We start from the raw sequence: 25,911 nt of genomic DNA, 5'->3' as shown, positions 1-25,911 counted from the left end.
ACAGGAGTAGGCTATACGGCCCCTCGAGCCTGCTCCACCATTCAATAAGATCATGGTTGATCTGATCATGGACTCAGCTCCACCTCCCTGCCCGCTCCCCATAACCCCTTATCATTTAAGAAACTGTCTACTCCTGTCTTAAATTTATTCAATGTCCTAGCTTCCACAGCTCTCTTGAGGCAGCGAATTCCACAGATTTACAACTCTCAGAGAAGAAATTTCTCCTCATCTCAGTTTTAAATGGGCAGCCCCTCTAATTCTAGTCTCCCCCATCAGTGGAAACATCCTCTCTGCATCCACTTTGTCAAGCCCCCTCATAATCTTATACGTTTCAATAAGATCACCTCTCATTCTTCTGAATTCCAGTAAGTGGAGGCCCAACCTACTCAACCTTTCCTCATAAGTCAACCCCCTCATCTCCGGAATCACTTGGTGAACCTTCTCTGAACTGTCTCCAAAGCAAGTATATCCTTTCGTAAATATGGAAACCAAAATTGCATGCAGTATTCCAGGTGTGGCCTCATCAATACCCTGTATGGCTGCAGCAAGACCTCCCTGCTTTTATACTCCATCCCCTTTGCATTGGCCAACCTGATCACTTGCTGTACCTGCATACTATCCTTTTGTGTTTCATGCACAAGTACTCCCAGGTCCCGCTGTACTGCAACACTTTGCAATCTTTCTCCATTTAAATAATAACTTGCCCTTTGATTTTTTTCTGCCAAAGTGCATGACCTCGCACTTTCCAACATTATACTCCATCTGCCAATTTTTTGCCCACTCACTTAGCCTGCCTATGTCCTTTTGCATATTTTTTGTGTCCCCCTCACATTGCTTTTCCTCCCATCTTTGTATCATCAACAAACTTGGCTACGTTACACTCAGTCCCTTCTTCCAAGTCGTTAATATAGATTGTAAATAGTTGGGGTCCCAGCACTGATCCCTGCGGCACCCCACTAGTTACTGGTTGCCAACCAGAGAATTAACCATTTATCCCGACTCTCTGTTTTCTGTTAGTTAGCCAATCCTCTATCCATGCTAATATATTACCCCCAACCCCGTGAACTTTTATCTTGTGCAGTAACCTATTATGTGGCACCTTGTCAAATGCCTTCGAGGAGCGGCCCATAAACAGGCGCAACCGTCAGGGAGCGGCCACCGAGCAGCCAGCGGGTGCAGGGGCAGAAGGTAAGCAAAAAAGTAAAAAGAAATCAAAGTGTGACGTCACAGCCAAGCGGGTAAGTGATTGGCTGGTGGATTAGTGAATATTTGATCTTTTTCTTCTTTTACTATCAGTAAGAAACTTTTGGCATTGTTGACAAATTAAGTTAATCTAAGGGTTAAGTCATGGCAGGAGAGCCCAGACCCGTGTCATGCTCCTCCTGTGCTATGTGGGAAGTCAGGGACGCTACCAGTGTCCCTGACTACTATGTGTGCAGGATGTGTAGCCAGCTGCAGCTCCTGACAGACCGCATTGCAGCACTGGAGCTGCGCATGGACTCACTCTGGAGCATCCGCGATGCTGAGGATGTCGTGAATAGCATGTTTAGAGAGTTGGTCACATCGCAGGTAAAGGTTACTCAGGCAGATTGGGAATGGGTGACCATCAGGCAGAGCAGTGGAAGGAAGGTAGTGCAGGGGTCCCCTGCGGAAATCTCCCTCCAAAACAGATACACCGTTTTGGGTACTGTTGGGGGAGATGACTCATCAGGGGAAAGCAGCAGCAGCCAAGTTCATGGCACCATGGGTGGCTCTGCTGTACAGGAGGGCAGGAAAAAGAATGAGAGAGCTATAGTGATAGGGGATTCCATTGTTCGGGGAACAGACAGCCATTTCTATGGCCGCAAACCAGACTCCAGTATGGTATATTGCCTCCCTGGTGCAAGGGTCAAGGATGTCTCGGAGCAGCTGCAGCGCATTCTGGAGGGGGAGGGGGAACAGCCAGCTGTCGTGGTGCATATAGGTAAAAAACGGGATGAGGTCCTACAAGCTGAATTTAGGGAGCTAGGAGTTAAATGAAAAAGTAGGACCTCAAAGGGAGTAATCTCAGGATTGCTACCAGTGCCACATGCTAGTCAGAGTAGGAATTGCAGGATAGTTCAGATGAATATGTGACTTCAGGAATGGTGCAAGGAGGAGGGATTCAAATTCCTGGGACATTGGAACCAGGTCTGGGGGAGGTGGGACCAGTACAAACCGGACGGTCTGCACCTGGGCAGGACAGGAACCTATGTCTTAGGCGGAGTGTTTGCTAGTGCTGTTGGGGAGGGGTTAAACTAATACGGCAGGGGGATGGGAACCTATGCAGAGAGGCAGAGGGAAGTAAAAAGGGAGCAGAAGCAAAAGGCAGGAAGGAGAAAAGCAAGAGTGGAGAGCAGAGAAATCAAGGGCAAAAATCAAAAAGGACCACATTACAATATAATACTAAAAGGACAAAGAGTGTTAAGAAAACAAGCCTGAAGGCTCTGAGTCTCAATGCGAGGAGCATTTGTAATAAGGTGAATGAATTGACTGCTCAGATAGCTGTTAACAGATATGATGTAATTGGGATTACAGAGACATGGCTCCAGGGTAACTAAGGATGGGAACGCAACATCCAGGGGTACTCAATATTCAGGAAGGACAGACAGGAAGGAAAAGGAGGTAGGGTAACGTTAATGGTTAAAGAGGAGGTTAACGCAATAGTAAGGAAGGACATTAGATTGGATGATGTGGAATCTATATTGGTAGAGCTGCAAAACACCAAAGGGCAGAAAACGTTAGTAGGAGTTGTGTACAGACGACCAAACAGTAGTAGGGAGGTTGGGGATGGCATCAAACAGGAAATTAGGGACGCGTGCAATAAGGGTAGAGCAGTTACCATGGGTAACTTTAACCTACATATTGATTGGGCTAACCAAACTGGTAGCAATACTATGGAGGAGGATTTCCTGGAATGTATAAGAGATGGTTTTCTAGACCAATATGTCGGGGAACCAACTAGAGAGCAGACGATCCTAGAAGGGGCTTGTGTAACGAGAGAGGATTAATTCGCAATCTGGTCGTACTTGGCCCCTTGGGGAAGAGTGAACATAATTTGGTAGAATTCTTCATTAAGATGGAGAGCAACACAGTTAACTCAAAGAATAGGGTCCTGAACTTAAAGAAAGGAAACTTCAATGGTATGAGACGTGATTTGGCTAGGATAGACTGCCGAATGATACTTAAAGGGTTGACGGTGGATAGGCAATGGCAGACATTTAAAGATCACATGGATGAATTACAACTATTATACATCCCTGTCTGACGTAAAAATAAAACAGGAAAGGTGGCTCAACCGTGGCCAACAAGGGAAATTAGGGATAGTGTTAAATCCAAGGAAGATGCATATAAATTGGCCAGAAAAAGCAGCAAACCTGAGGACTGGGAGAAATTTAGAATTCAGCAGGGTCTAATTAGGAGGGGGAAAATAGAGTATGAGCATAAGCTTGCAGGGAACATAAAAATTGACTGCAAAAGCTTCTATAGACATGTGAAGAGAAAAAGATTAGTGAAGACTAATGTAGGCCCCTTGCAGTCAGAATCAGGTGAATTCATAATGGGGAACAAGGAAATGGCAGACCAATTGAACAAATACTTCACTAAGGAAGACACGAATAACCTCCCGAAAATACTAGGGAACCGAGGGTCTAGCGGGAAGGAGGAAATGAGGGAAATCCTTATTAGTCAGGAAATTGTGATAGGGAAACTGATGGGACTGAAGGTCGATAAATCCCCAGGGCCTGATAGTCTGCATCCCCGAGTACTTAAGGAAGTGACCCTAGAAATAGTAGATGCATTGGTGGTCATTTTCCAAAATTCCATGGACTCTGGATCAGTACCTATGGATTGGAGGGTAGCTAATGTAACCCCACTTTTTAAAAAAGGAGGGAGAGAAAACAGGGAATTATAGACCGGTTAGCCTGACATCGGTAGTGGGGAAAATGTTGGAATCAATTATTAAAGACATAATAGCAGCGCATTTGGAAAGCAGTGACAGGATCGGTCCAAGTCAGCCTGGTTTTATGAAAGGGAAATCATGCTGGACAAATCTTCTAGAGTTTTTTGAGGATGTAACTAGTAGAGTGGATAAGGGAGAGCTAGTGGATGTGGTGTATTTGGACTTTCAAAAAGCTTTTGACAAGGTCCCACACAAGAGATTAGTGTGCAAAATTAAGGCACATGGTATTGGGGTAATGTATTGACGTGGATAGAGAACTGGTTGGCAGACAGGAAGCAAAGAGTGGGAATAAACGGGTCCTTTTCAGAATGGCAAGCAATGACTCGTGGGGTGCCGCAAGGCTCAGTGCTGGGATCCCAGCTATTTACAATATACATTAATGATTTAGACGAAGGAATTGAAGGTAATATCTCCAAGTTTGCAGATGACACTAAGCTAGGTGTCAGTGTGAGCTGTGAGGAGGATGCTGCAGGGTGACTTGGACAGGTTAGGTGAATATACTGCATCTGCCATGCATTTGCCCAATGTGGATAAATGTGATGTTATCCACTTTGGTGGCAAAAACAGGAAGGCAGATTATCTGAATGGTGACAGATTATTAAAAGAGGTGGTGCAAAGAGACCTGGGTGTAATGGTACATCAGTCACTGAAGGTAGGTATGCAGGTACAGCAGGCAGTAAAGAAAGCAAATGGCACGCTGGCCTTCATAGCGAGAGGATTTGAGTATAGGAGCAGGGAGATCTTACTGCAGTTGTATAGGACCTTGAATATTGTGTACAGTTTTGATCTCCTAATCTGAGGAAGGACGTTCCTGCTATTGAGGGAGTGCAGCTAAGGTTCACCAGACTCATTCCAGGGATGGCAGGACTGACATATGAAGAAAGACTGGATCGACTAGGCTTATATTCACTGGAAATTAGAAGAATGAGAGGGGATCTCATAGAAACATATAACATTCTGACGGGATTGGACAGGTTAGATGCAGGAAGAATGTTCCCGATGTTGGGGAAGTCCAGAAACAGGGGTCACAGACTAAGGATAAGGGGTAAGCCATTTAGGACTGAGATGAGGAGAAACTTCTTCACTCAGAGAATTGTGAACCTGTGGAATTCTCAACACAGAAAGTTGTTGAGGCCAGTTCGTTAGATATATTCAAAAGGAAGTTAGATGTAGCCCTTACGACTAAAGGGATCAAGGGATATGGAGAGAAAGCAGGAATCGGGTACTGAAGTTGCATGATCAGCCATGATCATATTGAATGTGGTGCAGGCTCGAAGGGCCGAATGACCTACTCCTGCACCTATTTTCTATGTTTCTATGTAAGAACTGGGAATAAAAAAAAACTTGAAAACTTAACTAACTAAATACATTAGAGATGGCTGAACAGGCGATTTGTTTCTGCTGTTGCATGTGGGAGCTGGTTGACTCCATTGAAGTCCACAGCGACCACATCTGCAGTAAGTGTCTGCAGCTCGAGGAACTTCGGCTCAGTATTGATGAGCTGGAGTCCGAGCTGCAGACACTGTGACACATCAGGGAGGGGGAGAGTTACCTGGACGCTGTGTTCCAGGAGGCATTCACACCGCTTAGATTAATTAATTCAAATTTGGTCCGTGGTCATGGACAGGAGCAGGTATGGGGACTCAGGAGGTAGTGATGGAGGAGCCTCAGCCCTTGCTCTTGTCCAACATGTTCGCGACTCGTACTCCCTTGTGTGGACGAGAGCAGGGACTGCAGGGAGGAAGAGCAAACTGACCATTGCACCATGGTACAGGAGGCCATTCAAGTGTGGGGGGAGGGGGGGGGGTGGGGGAGTAAAAAGAAACATTGTAGTGGTAGAGGACAGTATCATTATGGGGATAGATATGATTCTCTGCAGCCGAGAGCGTGAGTCCCGAAGGTTGTGTTGCCTGCCTGGTGCCAGGGTTAAGAACATCTCCCGTAGGGCTGGAGAGGATCTTGGAATGGGAGGAGGAAGATACAGTTGTCGCGGTCCACGTGGTTACCAACGACATAGATAGGACAAAGAAAGAGGTTCTGTTGAGGGGCTATGAGCAACTTAAAAAACAGAACCACAATGGTAATAATCTTTGGATTACTGCCTGAGCCACGAGCAAATTTGCATAGGGTAAATAAGATCGGAGAGTTAAACACGTGGCTCAAAAACTGGTGTGGGAGAAATGGGTTTTGGTTCGTGTGACACTTGCACCACTACTGGGGTAAGAGGAAGCTGTTCCGTTCAGATGGGCTCCACTTAGACCATGCTGGGACTAGGATCCTGGCAAATCAAATAACTAGGGCTGTAGAGAGGGCTTTAAACTAATTAGTGGGGGGGAGGAGTCAGGTGAGCGAAAATTTAAAAAGTCAAAAAGTAGAAGGCAATAAATAGAGCAGGGTAGCACTGGGGAAAATGAAATCCAGAGATTGCCAGGAAGAGACATAATGTATAAACATAAAGGTAAATCAGAAAGTGGGGTCAAAACAGGAAAAAATGGTATAAAAAATGTAAAAGCTCTTTATCTGAATGCACATAGCATTCGTAACAAAGTAGAGTTGACGGCACAAATAGATACAAATGGGTATGATCTGAAAGTCATTACAGAGACGTGGTGGCAAGGTGACCTGGACTAGGAATTTAATATTCAGGGGTATTTGACAATTCGGAAGGCCAGACAGATAGGATAAGGAGGTGGTGTAGCATTGTGAGTGAAGGATGAGATCAGTGCTTTTGTGAGAAGCAATATTGGCTCAGAAGATCAAGATGTTGCATCGGTTTGGGTGGAGATAAGGAATAATAAGGGGAAAAAGTCGCTGGTGGGCGTAGTGCATAGACCCCCTAACAGTAGCTACACTGTTGGACGGAGTATAAATCAAGAAATAATGGAGGCTTGTAATAAAGGAACGTCAATAATCATGGGTAATTTTAACTTTCATATTGATTTGACAAAGCAAATTGGCCAGGGTAGCCTTGAAGAAGAGCTCAGAGTGTATCCGGGATAGTTTCCTTGAACAGTATGTTGCAGAACCAACCAGGGAGCAGGCTATCTTAGATCTGGTACTGTGTAATGAGACAGGATTAATAAATCATCTCCGAATAAAAGATCCTCTAGGAATGAGTGACCTTAACATGGTTGAATTTCAAATTCACTTGGAGGGTAAGAAAGTTGGTTCGCAAACCAGGGTCCTAAGCTTAAACAAAGGAGACTACAAAGGTATGAAGACAGAGTTGGCTAAAGTGGACTTGGAAAATAGACTAAAGTATGGGACGGTTGATGAGCAGTGGCAGACATTTAAGGAGATATTTCATAACTCGCAACAAAAATATATCCCAATGAGAAGGAAAGACTGTCAGAGAAGGGATAACCATCCGTAGCTAACTAAGGAACTAAGGGATGGTATCAAATTGAAAACAAGAGCATACAATGTGGCCAAGACTAGTGGGAGGCCAGAGGATTAGGAAACTTTTAAAAGCCAGCATAGAACAACTAAAAAAAATTATAAAAAGGAAGATACATTATGAAAGTAAACTAGTACAAAATATAACAACAGATAGTAAGAGTTTCTACAGGTACATAAAAAGGAAAAGAGTGGCTAAAGTAAATGTTGGTCCCGGCTAGAGGATGTGACTGGGGCATTAATAATGGAGAGCAGGGAAATAGCAGAGACGTTGAACAAATATTTTGTATTGGTCTTCACGTTAAAAAAACACTAAAAAAACATCCCAATAGTGGATAATCAAGGGTCTATAGGGAGGGAGGAACTTAATACAATCACTATCACTAAAGAAGTAGTACTCGGTAAAATAATGGGACGAAAGATGGACAAGTCCCATGGACCTGATGTTTACATCCTAGGGTCTTAAAAGAAGTGGCTGCAGAGATAGCAGATGCATTGGTTGTAATCTACCAAAATTCCCTGGATTCTGGGGCGGTCCCAGCGGATTGGAAAACCACAAATGTAACGTCCCAATTTAAAAAAGGAGGCAAACAAAAAGCAGGAAACTATAGACCATTTAGCCTAACATCTGTCATTGGGAAAATGCTGGAATCCATTATTAAGGAAGCAGTAGTGGGACATTTGGAAAAGCATAATTCAATCAAGCAGAGTCAGCATGGTTTTATGAAAGGGAAATCATGTTTGACAAATTTGCTGGAGTTCTTTGAGGATGTAACGAGCAGGGTGGATAAGGGGGAACCAGTAGATGTGGTGTATTTGGATTCCCAGAAGGCATTTGATAAGGTGCCACATAAAAGATTACTGCACAAAATAAAAGTTCACGGGCTTGGGGTAATATATTAGCATGGATAGAGGATTGGCTAATTAACAGAAAACAGAGAGTCAGGATAAATGGGTCATTTTCCGGTTGGCAAACAGTAACTAGAGGGGTGCCGCAGGATTCAGTGCTGGGGCCTCAACTATTTACAATCTATATTAATGACATGAATGAAGGGACCGAGTGTAATGTAGCCAAGTTTGCTGATGATACAAAGATGGGTGGGAAAGCAAATTGTGAGGAGGACACAAAAAATCTGCAAAGACAGGCTTAGTGAGTGGGCAAAAATTTGGCAGATGGAGTATAATGTGGGAAAATGAGAGGTTATCCACTTTGGCAAAAAAAATAGAAAAGCAAATTATAATTTAAAGCGAGAAAAATTGCAAAGTGCTGCAGTACAGAGAGATCTGGGGGTTATGGTGCATGAAACACAAACAGTGAGTATGCAGTACAGCAAGTAATCAGGAAGGAAATGGAATGTTGGCCTTTATTGAAAGGGGGAAGAGAGTATAAAAGCAGAGAAGTCCTACTACAACTATACGGGGTATTGGTGAGGCCACACAAGGAGTACTGTTTTGGTCTCCGTATTTAAGGAAGGATATACTTGCATTGGAGGCTGTTCAGAGAAGGTTGACTCGGTTGATTCGGGAGATGAGGGGGTTGACTTATGAAGATAGATTGAGTAAGTTGGGCCTATACTCATTGGAGTTCAGAAGAATGAGAGGTGATCTTATCGAAACATATAAGATAATGAGGGGGCTCGACAAGGTGGATGCAGAGAGAATATTTCCACTCATAGGGGAACTAAAACTAGGGGACATACTCAGAATAAGGGGCCACCCATTTAAAACTGAGATGAGGATTTTTTTCTCTCAGAGGGTTGTAAATATATGGAATTCTCTGCCCCAAGTTGGACAGTGCCAGTGCCATTAAACTCCATCAGCAACACTGCATGCTTTGGATCTTTCCATCCTCTACCCAAACTCTCTGGATTTAAACAAGTGAGATGTGCCCCAACAAGAAGAGTGTGTGCACCCCCATATTGGACAAACATATTATATGACATTCTCAGTCACTTGATTTTTCCCTCTCCCAGGTAGTAGATAGAGGAAGAGAATTGTTGGTGCCCAAGAAGCAAATCATGTGAACGACTAGCCTTTTCTCATCCTGGATACATAAACATAAATCTATATAAATTGAAGTGTTTTGTGTAAAATTGGTTGCATGCTTCTAATATCCTGTGAAACTTCAGCTAAAGGTGATAATCTTGAACCTTTGTTTCAAGTTTTTAAATAAGTAAACTACTTCAATTTCTGGTACCATAAAAAGCTACTTACTTGTTGAAAGGAGTCTTCAAATAAAGTCTGCCTAGAAACAGTGATCTTTACATGACTGGGCAACGCATTAGACTGAAAGAACAAAGTCAATCGTATCAACCAACAGTATCTTGTAGCACATTTTAAACTGACCCAAGAACCAACATTTACATTAATTCCATTTTAAATTACAGTCTAATAACAATAGTTTTGTAAAGTTTTAGGATTAAGAAGTTAGATGTGGAGGGAGAAAAATATTAATTTACCTGACACAAATACCGGAAATGTGCTAACTTCCACCGAAAGCTACGTTCATATGCAATTTGTGGGCCTTTTGCACTGTGAAAATAAGTTATATTTTACCTTTAAACAACAGCAGAAGTTGTTAATGATGGAATTTTGCAACATTCTTTGAGATACTTTAAAAAAAAATGAAATATTTTTGCGTGGATTTTGAAAACTGAACCCTTAAAAAAGAACACACAGCCCTTAGTATGCAAGTAGCTCCAAGAAATCCTGTGCTTCCCGGGCTAGACGATTTGATGATTTCAGCTAAAACACCATGGTGCAGAAACAAATCCTAATATTACACTAAACAGGCTATTTATATCAAGACAAAATATATTTTTACTAAAAATCTGAATAGAATTGTAGATTGTTACAGCACAGAAGGCAGCCTTTCGGCCCATCGTACTTGTATCAGCTTATTCCCCTTAAACCTGCAAACTAGTCCTCTTCAAGTACATGTCCAATCGCTTTTTGATAGTTCCGATAGAATCTGATTCCACCACCCTTTCAGGTAGTGTGTTCCAGATCATAATAATCCTCTGTGTGAAAAAATCTCTTATTTCCCCTCTCGTTCTCTTGCCAATTATTTTAAATCTGTAATTTAAACTGACCCACTTGTCAGAGGAAATAGTTTTCCCCTTCTAGCTCTATCAAAACCCCTTAAATTTTGACTACCTGTAACCTTCTCTGCTCTAAGGAGAACAATCCCTGCTTCTCCAATCTCTTCACATAACTGAAGTCCATCATCCTGGTATCATTATGGTATACCTCCTCTGTACACTCTCTAAGGTTTTGACATCCTTCCTAAAGTGTCGTGCACAGAATTGTACACAATATTCCAGATGAGAGGTTATTTCTCCTGGCCGGAGAGTCTAGAACTAGCAGGCATTGTCTCAGAATAAGGGGTTGGCCATTTAAGATTGAGATGAGGAGGGTTGCGAATCTTTGGAACTCAGAGGGTTGTAAATCTTTGAAATTCTCTTTCCCAAAGGGCTGTGGATGCTGAATCATTAAGTATATTCAAGGCCAAGATAGATAGATTTTTGGACTCTCGGCAAATCAAGGAATATGGCAATCAGGTGGGAAAGTGGAGTCGAGGTCGAAGATCAGTCATGATCTTATTGAATGGTAGAGCAGGCTCGTTGTGCTGTATGGCCTACTCCTGCTCCTAATTCTTATGTTATTATGTAGCTGAGGCCTAACCAGGGATTTTTAAAGTCTTAGCATTACTTCCCTGCTTTTGTATCAGCCACCTTCAAAGGTTTGTGAATATGAAATCCTCTTCTCTTCCAACCACCTCAAAATAGTATCTAGATTATACTGCCTCTCCATGTTGTTCTTCCCAAAGTGCATCACTTCACACTTAGCTGCATTAAATTGCATCTGCCATGTGTCTGCACATTTCAACTGTTTGTCTATGTCCTCCTGAGGTCTGCTGCTATCCTGCTCACTATCGTTACGTTGCCAAGTTTTCATTATCATCCATAAACTTCAACATTTTATTCTCTATACCCAAGTACATCCCACTTATATATAACAAGTAAACAATGATCTTAATATCCCTGGGGGACCTCACTGCATACTTCTCTCGAGTCAGAAAAATATCCGTTCACCACTACTCTCTGCCTCGGATCCCTTAACCAATTACATAATCAAGTTACTACCATCTCTTTAATACCATATGCTTCTATTTTCTCAGTAAATCTGTTAAATTGTACTTTATCAAATCACTTTTTTGTCCACATATACATCTACTGCACTATATTCCTCTCTTACTACATCAAAGAATGTAATCAGGTTAGTCAGACATGATTTGCTTTAACAAATCTGTGCTGGCAATCCCTTATTAACCCATATTTCTCCAAGTAAGAATTAATGTTATCTTTACAATAGTCTCTAGTAGTTTTCTACCACTGATGTTAGACTGATTGGCCTGTAGTTACCAGGTTATCCCTCTCCTCTTTTTTGAACAGGGGTGTAACTATTACAATCCTCCAGTCCTCTGGCACCACTCACATATCCAAGAAGGATTGAAATACTGTGGTCAGTGCTTCTGCTATCTCGACCCTAGTTTCCCTCAGCAACCAAGGATGCATTCTATCTAGACTGGGTGACTTGTTAACTTTGAGTGATGGCAACCTATTTAGCACCTCATTTCTATCTATTTTTATGCTATCCAATATCTCCACTCCTCTACTGCAACATTAACTCCATCCTCTTCTTTTGTAAAGACAGATGCAAAAATACTCATTCAGTACTTCAGTCAATCACTCTGCCTCCACAAGATGATTTCCTTTCTTGTCACGAATCCACCCCTTCAATCCTTTAACTATCCTTTTACTTTTTATCTGTTTGTTTATAAAAGCATTGTTTTTATTTTAAAAAGATTGCTTGTTCTTCCTATTTTATTGCTTCTATTTAAGCATTACTTTTACATTTTTAATTTATCCCCATGTTTTCTTGTACTGCTCTCCTGAAGGCAATAGGGTGCAATTTTGAGGCCTGCAGACATCCTCTAGTAATTCGCTCAAATGGTCATTCGTCCTGAAGTGTCAGCCAATAATGGGTTAAAAAAGTGGTGAGTGAAGGATGTGTGAAATGTAGATTATGCAGGCACAGATAATATTTCTTCCCCTGTAAATAGCCTCTGCTACTGTGTGAAGGACATAAAATCTTAACAAAAATAACCAACTTGGATCAACATTAAGTGGCACATTACATTATTGAAAAAAACTTTCTTTGGATGAATAAATGGGTTGGTAGGAGCTACCCCACTGGCTCCATGAACCTAGGCTGCAAATTAGTGAGGAATGCAGACCAGGAAGGTCATAGGTTAGCAATGTAATCTGTGCTGAGTTAGTTGACTTGAGCTGGGGTATCAGTAGAGGTGTTATAATAGCTTCAGCTTCATGGGTTAAGATGGAGAAAATCAGCCATGGTTTCAACTCCTGATCATTATCCGTTAATCCTACTTGGAGTGCATTTGTTTGGACATTGCATGGGGACAAATGTGATCAGGATCAGTCCCCTTGTAATAGGAATAAATTAAATTAGTCTGGTAATATTCACTGTCAAGGATCATGCAAGAATAATGGACATTTAAGCGAGGCAATACAAGAGTTTAAACCCCTGTAAATAGGAACAATCCCTCAGTGGGAAGATGAGCGGAGAAAAAGTGGTGCAGGAAATAGTCACAGAAAAAAAATTGGGCAGAATAAGAGCCCACAAAAGAGTGGATTGTACATGGTCTGTGGAACCAGTGTTTTCTTAATCTGTACTTTATGTTTTAAAGAACTCACCACCAATTATATTCAGCAGTGTACTTAAATACTAAGTCAATTTAAGAAAAAATATATTTGGAAAAATCCAAGTTATTTTGCTTAACATGCAAAATTGCCAGCTGTAAGATAAAAATTGTAAAAATGATAACTAGAGCATGGCTGCAATACACAAAGCTATTAATTCCTTCCAATTTGTTCAAGAATACAACTTACACTGATGATTTGCCCGTGCGAGGATCTTGAAAGGTAGTTGTTCGAGTGTTGTGATCAACAAAGTATCGGACACCTTCCCTTGTGTATCGAATTTCCCAGCCTTCTGGAAGTGGATCTTCATTCTGCAAGCTACACAGATGATAAAGCATGGAAATATGGAATTAAAATGACAACCACCAAGGTGTAGAATGGATAAGGTGGAAGTGTACAATCATTCACAATATGATAAAAACTCAAGCCAAACTACACTTTTAAAAAAACAGAAAAGCGCAGTGAAAGATGTAGAAAAGTACTTTTTTAAAATATTGCTTTGCAGATTATATATGAAGCTGAAGATTTTGGGACAGCTACTTTGTCCCACCTAAAGAAATCTTAAGAAATCTAAAATGTAAAACAAGGAGAGTTTGGACACACGAATGAAGATTCTGATCAGTGATATGCAGTGCAACAGGCTGGAAGGTATGCATCAAAGACAAAACTGTGACAGCAAAACTGAGTTTAATTTTAATCGAGAGCTATCTTAAAAATCCTGTAAACAATTTTGTTTAGAATTTTTGCTGAAATTACTTACCTTACCACTGATTTCAATACAATTTCAAAATCATTTAGCTTCAGAAGTAGTTATCCAGTGCTATCACTCACACCGACCAGCTATCTACTATAATGCTACATTTCGCAAGATAAATATTAGTTTTGTTTTAAATAAAAACAGAAAATGCTGGAAATACTCAGCAGGTCAGGCAGCATCTGTGGAAAGAGTTAATGTTTCAGGTCGATGAGATTTCATTAGAATGGGAAAATGTTAGAGATAACACCTCACTCCTTCCCCTCCCTCCCTCCCAGAACCATGATAGAGTTCCCCTTGTCCTCACCTTCCACCCCACCAGCCTCCACAATCAACAAATCATTCTCCGTCATTTCCGCCACCTCCAGCTTGATCCCACTACCAAACACATTTTCCCCTCATCTCCCCTCTCAGCATTTCGAAGAAACTGTTCCCTCCTCGACACACTGGTTCTGGAAGGGAGGGGGAGGAGTGAAGGGTTACATCTTAACAATTTCCAGTTCTGATGAAAGATCATCGCTCTGAAACGTTAACTCTGTTTCTCTCTCCGCAGATGCTGCTTGACCTGCTGAGTATTTCTAGCATTTTCTGTTTTTATTTTCGATTTCTAGCATCTGTAGTATTTTGCTATTGTAAGAGAAATTTGACGGCAGAGTTTGTGTCAGGAAACCCGAGTGTCTACTACTATTTACTAGGTTATCAGATAATCCTCAGATTTGCTGCTGATAATTGATTCCATTATTTCTTCTGTTGCTGACAACACAAATATGTCTTTAGTTTTCTAGATTTTGGATTATTTCAGTGAGTGAACACCGCCTATCACAACAGAAGTGAATTCACTTATCCATCCCCACAAATCATCCCTGAACAACCATGAGAAATCAGCTGGTTATCTACTGCTTTTGTTAACATAAGTTGGTTTTGTGTGATATTAATTCAGAAATTGAAAAGCTACTGTATTTATTGGATATTCTTTACTATTTTAGACATTCACTTTAATAACAATTTAAAGAAAGAACACAACACATGACTATTATTCTTGAATGATTCAGATGATGTGCCAAAAGCCTCCATTTCCTACATTACAACAGTGACTACGCTTCAAAAAGTACTTCATTGGCTGTAAAGCATTTTGGGACATCCTGTGGTTGTGAAAGGAGCTATATAAATGCAAGTCATTCTTTATGGAAGCATACAAGGAATTATATAGCAATTTATTGAGTGTATTTTTGCTTCCATTGGGCTTAAAGGATCCACATATTTACTTGGCAATGGGTTTCCTTACTGGACACTTACCCCTGTGTTCTTGGATCTTCCCACTGAGTGGTTTTTGTATTATGATTCACAAAGTAAACTCTATCATTTGCGTCCACCCTCCTTTCTGTTGCAGAGAGAAAACAAAGAATGGCTCAGATATTTTTATCGTTACTCACTTCCATATAATCCTCCTTCCAGGTAGACTGAGGGTGGGAGGGAGGGAAAGTTGCATTCTGTATAATTGACCAATTCTGTTGATCTTGCATCTCTCCCACTCTCAGTAAACCAAGTATCACAATGGAGAACTTGTTTATCTTGTGGTAACCAGATTAAAATCTTCAAAATGCAGGATTTGAATCTGCTTTAATTCTGTTACCGTGCGCTCATCAACCAAAAGCTGTAAAAAGATTTCCTTTGCGTATTTCAAATAATTTTGCATTAGTGTGCGAAAAGAAGAGGCTCATTAGTCATGCCCGCCAATACTAAATGGCAATTTTGTTATTTATCCAGTTTGACTTAACATATATACCTAACATATATACACTTTTACAAATTTTAGTAAAGTGTCATGTATAGTATTTTTTTAAGCAAATAAAGTGATACAAATCACAGCTTCTCCAATTTAGGAGCAGGACTGATCCCTGAATAATTGACTCAATGTATAGTATTTCTTAAACAGTGAGGCATGACCTCTACAAAAATAATGACAAACATACCCCAGCCAGGTGGTAAAGGGCCAAGAGGATCATTTTCTGCTGATAACATTGAGGCCTGTTGAAAATAATATTCACTTTAGTACTTTGCTATCAAACAACGTACATTACAATGCGTAGAATGAAGCATCAGAATCACTAACCTCCAGTTCAAGTGCTCCCTGTTTTTCAGCCTAGGCTAATGTTGCTTTGCAACAGTCTACCATAATTGGCACAAAGGAAACCCACATTGACTCACCCTCTAATTCTCACTGCAGGGAAGCATGTTGTTTGTAATCACCCACCCGTGCTGCAGAATTCATTGCATGGACATGGGCAGGTGTGAATCTGACTTCTATCAGTAAGTGGCACAGTGTAAAAGACACTCTGGACAACTCCATCACAAGTTGTAAATTTAAGCTTCTAATTAGAAAAAAAATTGCTGCCAGTATTATTTATTTTCTTTGGTACTGAATGAATCAAAATATTCTGGCTATAGGACAGAAACAGTTACTAACCCAGAGTATAATCATCATAGACAATTCTGTAGAATATCAATAATTAGCAGGAAATATTTGTGCAAATGAAACATTTTTGCTGGCATGCTACGTAGACCAAAGTGGGAAACAAAATGAAGCAATAGCTACCGAATAGAGGTATCGTTGGTTGAATTGCTGCATTGCTCCCTGTAGCTGATTTCGTTGAGATTGCCACTGTTCAAAGTTCCTGACTGATTCCATTGTTGGCCGTTGCCATGTTGTTGTCCTGGTGTTATGATCTACATAGTATACCCTGCCTCGATCATCCACCCGTCTTTCCCAACTAGGAGACAAAGCACAGTTTAATATAACTCAGAAGCTCACACAAACAGGGACATATAAACAGTTCAATCCAATATCACTCACCCTGGTGGCAAAGGCTGTGGTCTCTCCCATGTTGTAGTTCTTGTGTTGTGATCAACATAATACGTTCTACCATGAGGATCCTTCCTCTGCTCCCACCTTCGGAAAGTGGAATTAATTTAGGAAAGGTTTTATTCAAATCGCTTACAATTACACAAACTGCACACAACTAGGAAATGAAAAGGGGAGTGGAATGTGTATTTTAGTGAACAGCAGCAGGACTAAACAGATATAGCTCTTTAAGAGAGCCAGGTACAATAAACCAAATGGACTCTTATATGCTATAAAATTCCACAAGTATGATACAATTTGTACAGTATATTTTTTATATTTCCTCCTCTCTTCCCATTGTTAGGTCTCCTGCATCAGTATTTTCCAGGCATTTGCCAGATGACTTATTCCCAAGACTCTGCCAGTATTAATGTTCATTAAAGGGACAAAAAAAGCAGCTGAAGTGGATTCCAACCTTTGCTTTTAGGAAAACAACCAGCCATCTCTCAGTAATTCCCCCAGTGACAAAATTAAGATCAAGGATGTGGTCCCAAAATCTCAGCTTCCTTCAACAATGTAACCCATCACCTTCGTTGGAACAAATTATAAAATGTATTTCACATTTAGATAACTTGTCAGCTTTGTGTTCTTTAAAGGAGCAGTGTTCCAACAATACTTCAAATTTCTAGAAACTTTTATAAATTCACAATTCTTAATACTCATCTTTGATTTATAAGCAAAACTTATTAGTACAAATTAAGGTTACAACAATAATTTACACTTATGCTGTGCCTTTAACATCGTAAAATATCCCATTGTGCTTCCTGGGCAGATAGAGGGAAATAGATACCGAATACAAGAGTTAGGGAAGATGACCCATATATAAATTATATATCTTTTTTTTAATGCAATGGATTACCAAAATTCAACAGAATTTTCCATCCAGATTATCGAACCATACACATTACAAGTCTTCAACATTGTTATGCAGATTAAGATAAATATACTGTGACAATTTTGTACGGAATTAAAAACAAATTGGGAGCAGGTAAAGTTTTTTCATATGCAAGACATATGCACATATATGGATATAGTTTTAAATAAAGTAAATCCAAACCTTGGATTATTGGTTAAATGCAACCCTAGATGTGAGTGAACCACATACCAGGAAGATTCCAGATTCAATTCCTGGTACTTGCTGAGTTTGCCAAATTCAATCAAGTGGCAGTTCGAGTAGCACAGCCAGTCGCATGGTTCTCAGACAGGTGGAAGATGGCAGAAGACAGAGGAAACAAACACAAACACAAACTGCCAGGGTTCCTATTTTAACTGCTATCCAGTGAGCCCTACAGAAAAGTGCATGAGTAGAAACAAACTGTGGATGCTGAATACTCACTCTCTAGTCTAACAAATAAATACCATTCAAACCATACTCTTGCATGAATCACCTTAAGAGAGGTATAGTAAGGGGGAGCAGTGGGAATCAGAGAAAATATAAAATACAAAGACACCCTCAAAGCCTCCTTGATAAAGTGCAACATCCCCACCTGCAGCTGGGAAGCCCTGGCCCAAGACTGCCCCAAGTAGAGGAACAGCATCCAGGAGGGCGCTGAGCACTTCGTCGAGAGCTTGCAGAAACCAAAAGCAGACAGCGGAAGGAGCGTGTGGAAAACCAGACTACACACGCACCGTTTCCTTCAACCACTGTCTGTCCCACCTGTGACAGAGACTGTAAGTCCCGTATTGGACTGTACAGTCACCTGAGAACTCACTTTTAGAGTGGAAGCAAGTCTTCCTCGATTTCGAGGGACTGCCTATGATGATGATGCCCATTCAAACCATACTCTTGTATGAATCACTACCTTAAGAGAGACATAGTAAGTGGTGGGAATCAGAGAAAATATAAAATACAAGAGCCCTTATTACAATACTCAAGCATTGCTAAGGTTCAAAAACATACTGAACCAAGGATTATGTAAGAACATAAGAAATAGGAGCAGGAGTAGGCCAGTTGGTCCCTCGAGCCTGCTCTGCCATTTAATAAGATCATGGCTGATCTGATCATGGACTCAGCTCCACTTCCCTGCCTGCTCCCCATAACCCTTTACTCCCTTATCGCTCAAAAATCTGTCTATCTCCGCCTTAAATATATTCAATGACACAGCCTCCACAGCTCTCTGGGGCAGAGAATTCCACAGATTTACAACCCACTGAGAAGAAATTTCTCCTCATCTCAGTTTTAAATGGGTGGCCCCTTATTCTAAGACTATGGGCTCAATTTTGGTCACTAGAGATTTCTGGCGTACTTGCCAGAGGTGCACCAGTTTTCCACGCTTGGAAGTGCGGCAAAAATCTTCGGGCCGATTTTGGCCGCTGTCCCAGGTCTTCTAGGAAACAGTGCCAGGACGCTGGACATGCGCAGTAGAATCGGGATTGCCGTAATCGTGCATGCGCAGTAGAATCTGGTCAGTGGGTGAGTGAGAGAGCTGCAGTTTCAACTGACCGTGCATGCGCAGTAGAATCGGGCTCCCGATACTTTGCCGCGTTTCTGCCCAGCCCAGCCAGCCCAGCCTCTCCCTTCTCTTCAGCCTCACAATACTTTGCCGCGTTTCTGCCCAGCCCAGCCAGCCCAGCCTCTCTCTCCACACCCCACCCTTCTCTTCAGCCTCCCGATACTTTGCCGCGTTTCTGCCAAGCCCAGCCAGCCCAGCCTCTCTCCACACCCCACCCTTCTCTTCAGCCTCCCGATACTTTGCCACGTTTCTGCCCTGCCCAGCACAGCCACTCTCTCCACCCTTCTCTTCAGCCTCCCGATACTTTGCCACGTTTCTGCCGAGCCCAGCCAGCCCAGCCCAGCCCCTCCCTCCACCCTTCTCTTCAGCCTCCCGATACTTTGCCGTGTTTCTGCCCAGCCTCTCCCGCCCCCACCGCCACCACCCTTCCCTTCCCTTCAGCCTCTCGATGCGTATTTGCCGGCTGCCCCTTTCCCAGGCTGAATGGCCTCCCATACAGGCCGGCTCACTGCCTTCCCCGGCCGAGTTCAATTCAAGGTAGGATTTACTACAATTATTTATTTATTATTGAATTGTTTACCAGAGTTATTTATTTTAATTGAGTTATTTCAACTTTTATTTGCAATGTTTGGTGCTTGGTGCTTGGATGCAGGTCCTTACTTACTTACCTGCGCCGATTTCTTAATTGCCCGCAAGGTTTTTCAGATCTGGCCACATATGCTGACCTAAGTGGATTTGGATTAACTTTTAGCTGGCCAGAATTGCTTAAATGGCCAAAACTGGCGTAAGTGGCTGGGAACGCCCCCTTTTGAAAAAAAAATCTGAACTAAAAAAAAATCGTACCCGAGTTACTCTGAAGCAAGTTGATTGTTTTTTTTTAAACTTACACCAGAAAAAACAACTTACTCTAAAAAATATTGGAGCAAGTCATGGCCAAAATTGGGCCCTATGTCCCCTAGTTTTAGTTTCCCCTATGAGTGGAAATATTCTCTCTGCATCCACCTTGTCGAGCCCCCTCATTATCTTATTTACGGAAAATCTACACCCATTATAAAATTGTAAAAATTCTGCAGATGCATATGTACAATTAAAAATAAAATTAATTGTCCTGAGTTCAAATTATTTACAGTTCTGTGAATCTAATCTTTACAATTTTATACATCATATACTTTATCTATTTTGGAAAATGTGATGCACACATTTTAAAAGCAATGGATAATTCAGAAGTGTCAACTGACATGTTACTATTTAAATAAAACTAATTTTAAGACAGAAGTATCAAATTTGGATAGGTTTTTTCTGTTAGATTCCAATCCTGTAACAATACTTCTAATGTTAATAGACAAACAAAGTCGGTCAGTGTTCATGTACGTACCCAGCTGGCAATGGTTCTGTGCTAATGCTGTTTGGCTGCTGTCTAACAGGCCCAGCAGATGCATTTGAAGTTGAATGTCTAGGTTTTCCACTGTCTGCTTCTGTATTGCTTCTGGCAGCAGAGTCCGTAGCTGTGGCTGCTAAAGGAGTGTCAGCAGTTACATCAGTGGATGTGTTTGTTGCTGAAGTTGTGCTATTGTCTGCAGTAGCTGTAGTTGTTTCTGCTGTCGAACTTGCTGCAGACATGGAAGGTAAAGTAGTACTAGTAGTAGTAGTAATAGTAGTAGTGCAAACCATGGGGGTGGAAGTCTCTGCAGATTCTGTTATTACTCCATTGGCAGATGTCACAGTCACAGTTATCGTTGGTGAGGATGGAGATGATGTTGATGGAGGTGTTGGTGGTGGTGCTGGTTCTCCATTTACTAGAACAAAATAAGTAAAATGTTTACAAATTAGACAACTACCTATGCATAATCCTGAAGTAATTGTGTGCGCGAAACCCCAAGTTGAGCTTCTCACCCCATATGTTCTCTGTCAGAAAGACAGTCTATTTGCACCTCCACAACAAATACCTGCCTCTGCCCATAACTGAGCCCATCTACTGCTGCAACCCTCGTCCACGCCTTTGTCACATCCAGATCAACTATTCCAATGTGCTCCTGGCCAGCCTCCTATCTTCTACCTATGTAAACTTCAGCTCATCTAAAATTCTGCTGCGCATTTCGTATCACGCACTAGGTCCTACTCACCCATCACCCCTGCCCTTGCTGACATGCATTTGCCTTCAGTTCCCCAACACTTCAATTTAAAATTCTGATCCTATGTTTAAATCCCTTCATGGTCTTGCCCCTCCCAAAGATATCAACCTTGTATCTGAAAAATAGTACTCTCGGCTGCTCTTCTTCGAATTGTTCCATGGGATCTTTTACGTCCACCAGAGCGGACTCAGTTTAACGTCTCATCCGAAATATAGCACTTATGATAGTGCAGCACTCCCTCATTACTGCACTGAAGTGTCACCCGAGATTATATATTCAACTTTCTGTAGTGGGACTTGAACCCACGACCTTCAGACTCAGAAGTGAGAGTGCTACCACTGAGCCAAAGCTGTTAAATATAATTTGCTATGTCCAGATATCAAAATTTGACACGATAGGTTCGGTTTTAACTCCCTTCATCTGTGGGATTGCAGTGGTAGCATCCTGAAGATCACAGGGATACATTACTGCCTACCGCCATTTTACCAAGGGCCTCTGGAGAGGCAGCCCAGGCATCTGCCTGTTTCAGACGGAAGCCAAATTCTATTATGCAAACAGATCTCTGATTTGAATAGGACTCCGATGAAATTTTGAGGTGCCAATGAGCAGACCGCGTTAAGCGCATGCTCCATTCACTGGCACTCGGTTTTGAATGACCTAAACAATGGTCCTTAAAAGGACTGATGAAAGCTGCTCCAAAATCAATGAAGTTTCTAGTTTTTGAAAGACTGTATGTGGGGCCAGGAGATCATGAATGCTTTTCCTATCAGCCGCCATGTCAATGGGACCTGGCCCTCACACAGATTGCACTATTTACCCAGGTAAAATCGACCCTGATACTTCTAGTGAAAATATATTAAAGCCTCCTACATTCTGGGAGCAATTTTAAACCCCCCCCCCCCCCCCCCAAGAATTCTCAAACCCAACCCCAACCTGTACACTTCAAGTTTTAATGGAGGTGGGTCAGGAGCTGGACAACCAATCTACTCTCAGGAGGCAGGTCAGTCAGTAAATGGAGGCTGCTTGCCTCCATTTTAACAGGATTTAAATTTTAAACCCGGGACTCAGGAAATCCATCAGGTAAAAGGAGGCAGGGAGTTAATTTACAGTACTGCTTGTGCGACAGGAGGAACAGGAGCATTTTCCCATGGCTCTTTATAGACCCTGCGATCGGCTGACCCCCACCCCTCTACCACCATCCCCATCTCCGACTCCACCCACCCACCCCTCCCCCGATCTGAAGAGCCAGACTTCGATCTCCCCAATCGGCGATTGCTTCCCCCACCCCCAATGATCTCTTCTGCCACCCTCCTCTCTACTCCCCAGCTGCGTCCTTGTGCTGCAGGCCTTACCGACAGACAATCAGGCTGGCTGTCGGGCAGGAAACCAGTTGAAAAAATGTAAAAGATTTCCTCCTGTTAATTTTAGGATATCTGGGAATTCCGGGAATTCCCATCCAGAAATCCTCATTCACTCTCTTCACAGCCTCAAATATCGTGACGGGACCTTCAAGTATAGTGCCCAAGACTACTCGATGTCCCAGTATTAAAAACCGAAAGTCCATTTACCTTCTTAAATGCCACCTCACACTGCTTGTGCATCCTTAACAACTTATCAACTATTACCCTAATGTTTCTTTCTTGATCTATGCAAGTTTCTCTCTTTCTCGATACTCATCAAACCACCGACAAATTCTTACCAGTCCTGCTGGCAGCTTGAGTGGCAGAACTATTTGGCGCCGTTGTACTTTTAGGCCTGGCAGCTACACGACAAGGAGAATGATTGCTCTCTCCATTCATTACCGGAGAGCTGGTTCCAGACTGCCGTGAAGAACTTGTTGATGGACTATCTGCACAGTTGGAGGTTTCTGTGTTGGAGCTTTAAAAAAAACATTATTTCAAGTTAACACACCAGAAGCTACCACAAATCTCACTGTTGTTCAATAAAATTCCTGTTCAAATTATAATAGACATAATTCTTCTTCCACTGTATATACTCTACTTTGTTTTCTCCTCTGCCAATTTTCTCCCTTCCTGAAGGTGTTAATTCTGTGTACAGTTCCATTATATGTGCTATCCATTCAAGGAAAATTACCATAGCCAAGTCTAATCCAGCCCTCATCCAACATCCATATGTATGCACTTCCAGCAGGGTGATTCAATACCGACCAACATTGGGAACTATAGCCAATTTTCCCTTCCTAACATTGGAGTCTGTAACCAATTATAGTGCCACCATGGCTGTGGTCAGCTAACTCAGCACGGAGTGTGGATCAGTCCTGCAACCTTCCTGGTCTGCATGGCTTATCAACCAGAGCCAGAGTCACCTCGATACATTAATTCAATATTCCCATGTAGCCTGAGGAAATGGAAGACATTATCCAGTCACCAATATTGTATGGCATTGCTCACTGTGAGCTGGAAGATACACTTAAAAAAAATCAGTAGCAGTGTTATGCCATGTAAACATGAGGAGCAACTGATTTACAACGACTGAATGTCAAATTCAATTTTTATTATATAGAATTTTTAGGATTTGTCCAGGTACTTTGGTCACTGAATTACACAACTCTTGCCCATTATTTTGTGAAAATCATAAATGTGTCTTCTTCATTGTATATATATGGAGCGAGCCTTTGACTTAGCAGTAGCATTCCTGCCTCTGAGCCAGAAGATGCAGGGCTTCGAGCCCTGCTCCAGATAGTCCTGGCATCCAGCAGGATACACACGTTGGGTATGGGAGTCCATAAAACCCTCCCACCCGAAAAGACTAACCACTCTAAAGGCTGGTTACAGCATTCACAAGACTGTTAATCAGCCTATCACACTATTCTGCGAGAGAAACATGCGAAGTTACAAAAACATTACTTTACTTCTGTATTTAATTTTTCTTCATTACTCATTTTAAAGCAGAGAATACACAGCAAGATGGTAAATAAAATGCACCAATTTGAGGTAGATATCGGATATTTAGCAGAACTGTGAAGGGGGAATGGAGTTAGCTGCACTTCGAGACAGTGCTGGGGTTTGACAGACTAGGGTGGGCGTCCTACAGTTTGATAATTAAACTGAACACGTATAGTAAAAACTTACAGACCAACAGAGCCAATAATTTCACTGCTTACAGGCATCGCTGCTCGTGAACAAACTCTGCATTCATGCTGACATGTTCTGGTATCCTATATGGATTCTCCATGAGCTGACAGTAGAATATGCACTTGAATAAACCAGTAATTTTTTTTGACCATATTCAGATTATCAAGTCCAATTCCCTAATTTCAATGTGACTGACATCCTTTAGGGTATAATTAATGGCAACTTAAAGCTTGATCTCAATTAGGAAATCATGAACTAAACAGAGCAGAGATGACTTGTGATTAGAGAACTATTCAGCAAGAAATGCAGGAAATTCAGTTAAAAATAAGCTAAGAGGTAAAAGATAGACAAATACAGTTCTGAAACACCATTTTAAAGGAAAAGATCAAGATAAAACAAGCTAGATAAGCAATAGCTTTTCATCTTATTTTTCTCATGCTATTTATCAAAGGTTAACAGCAATGAACCATCTGTTCACCTGTGATGGAATGTCAACCTTTGTTGAACAATGTACTTTTATTAAGTATTATGCTGCATAATAAAATAAAAATGATATTGTTCAAAGATAAAATATAATACCCTATTTTCAGTTAAAGGATTTGTATATAAAGCTTACAAGCCTCTCCCTCCCGAGCCCCTCCAAGCTCAGTCCAACCATTCCTTTTCCAAAAACAACCAACAGCCCGCCTGGCGCTAGTCATGTCTTCCTTCCTCACTTACCTGTGATTACTATTGATCAAAAAGTCAGCTGTGTTTAGCACATCCTACTGGGAAACTGGCAATCTGCTTTTAAAGTAGTAGGCTTAGGGCGAGTAATAATAATAATTTTTATTTATATAGCGCCTTTAACGTAGTAAAACGTCCCAAGGCACTTCACAACAGTATTACAAACAAACAGATAAATTTGACACTGAGCCACAGAAGAAATTAAGACAGATGATCAAAAGCTTGTTTAAAGAGGTAGGTTTTAACGAGTGTCTTAAAGGAGGAAATAAAGGTAGAGAGACGTAGAGGTTTAGGGAGGGAGTTCCAGAGCTTAGGGCCCAGGCAGCTAATGTTGAGCAGTTATAATAAGGGATTTTCAAGAAGCCAGAATTTGAGGAGCACAGACATCTTGCGGGATTGTGAGGCTGAAAAAGATTACAGAGATAGGGAGGGGCAAGTCCATGGATCAGCCATGATCCTATTGAATGGCCTACTCCTGCACCTATTTTCTATGTTTCTATTTATAAACAAGGATGAGAATTTTGAAATCGAGGCATTGTTTAACTAAGAGCCAATGTAGGTCAGAAAGCACAGGGGTGATGGGTGATCTTGACTTGGAGCGGGTTAGGACACGGGCTGTTGAGTTTTGGATGACTCCAAGTTTACTTAGTGTGGAATGTGGAAGGCCGGCCAGGAGTGAGTTGGAGTA

The 25,911-nt window shown here is 41.6% G+C and overlaps 1 protein-coding gene across 5 annotated transcripts in view; it reads right to left on the bottom strand.

The window, feature by feature from the left end:
* Window positions 1-25,911, bottom strand: part of LOC139276100 (NEDD4-like E3 ubiquitin-protein ligase WWP1) — a 298,242-nt gene that overhangs the window by 79,737 nt on the left and 192,594 nt on the right. For all 5 annotated transcript variants that reach the window (XM_070893584.1, XM_070893611.1, XM_070893601.1 and 2 more), the window contains exons 7-15: window positions 23,102-23,280; window positions 20,646-21,066; window positions 16,770-16,865; window positions 16,512-16,686; window positions 15,889-15,943; window positions 15,212-15,296; window positions 13,351-13,479; window positions 9,835-9,907; window positions 9,590-9,661 (exon numbers count right to left, since the gene is read on the bottom strand). In XM_070893584.1, the coding sequence (XP_070749685.1) occupies window positions 9,590-9,661; window positions 9,835-9,907; window positions 13,351-13,479; window positions 15,212-15,296; window positions 15,889-15,943; window positions 16,512-16,686; window positions 16,770-16,865; window positions 20,646-21,066; window positions 23,102-23,280 (1,285 nt within the window). The remainder of the gene's footprint in view (window positions 1-9,589; window positions 9,662-9,834; window positions 9,908-13,350; window positions 13,480-15,211; window positions 15,297-15,888; window positions 15,944-16,511; window positions 16,687-16,769; window positions 16,866-20,645; window positions 21,067-23,101; window positions 23,281-25,911) is intronic.

Source organism: Pristiophorus japonicus, chromosome 1 (assembly GCF_044704955.1).
Source record: "Pristiophorus japonicus isolate sPriJap1 chromosome 1, sPriJap1.hap1, whole genome shotgun sequence".
Lineage (NCBI taxonomy): Eukaryota > Metazoa > Chordata > Chondrichthyes > Pristiophoridae > Pristiophorus > Pristiophorus japonicus.
The sequence above is the reverse complement of the archived record's forward strand: the minus strand, read 5'-3'. Positions and strand labels throughout refer to the sequence as shown.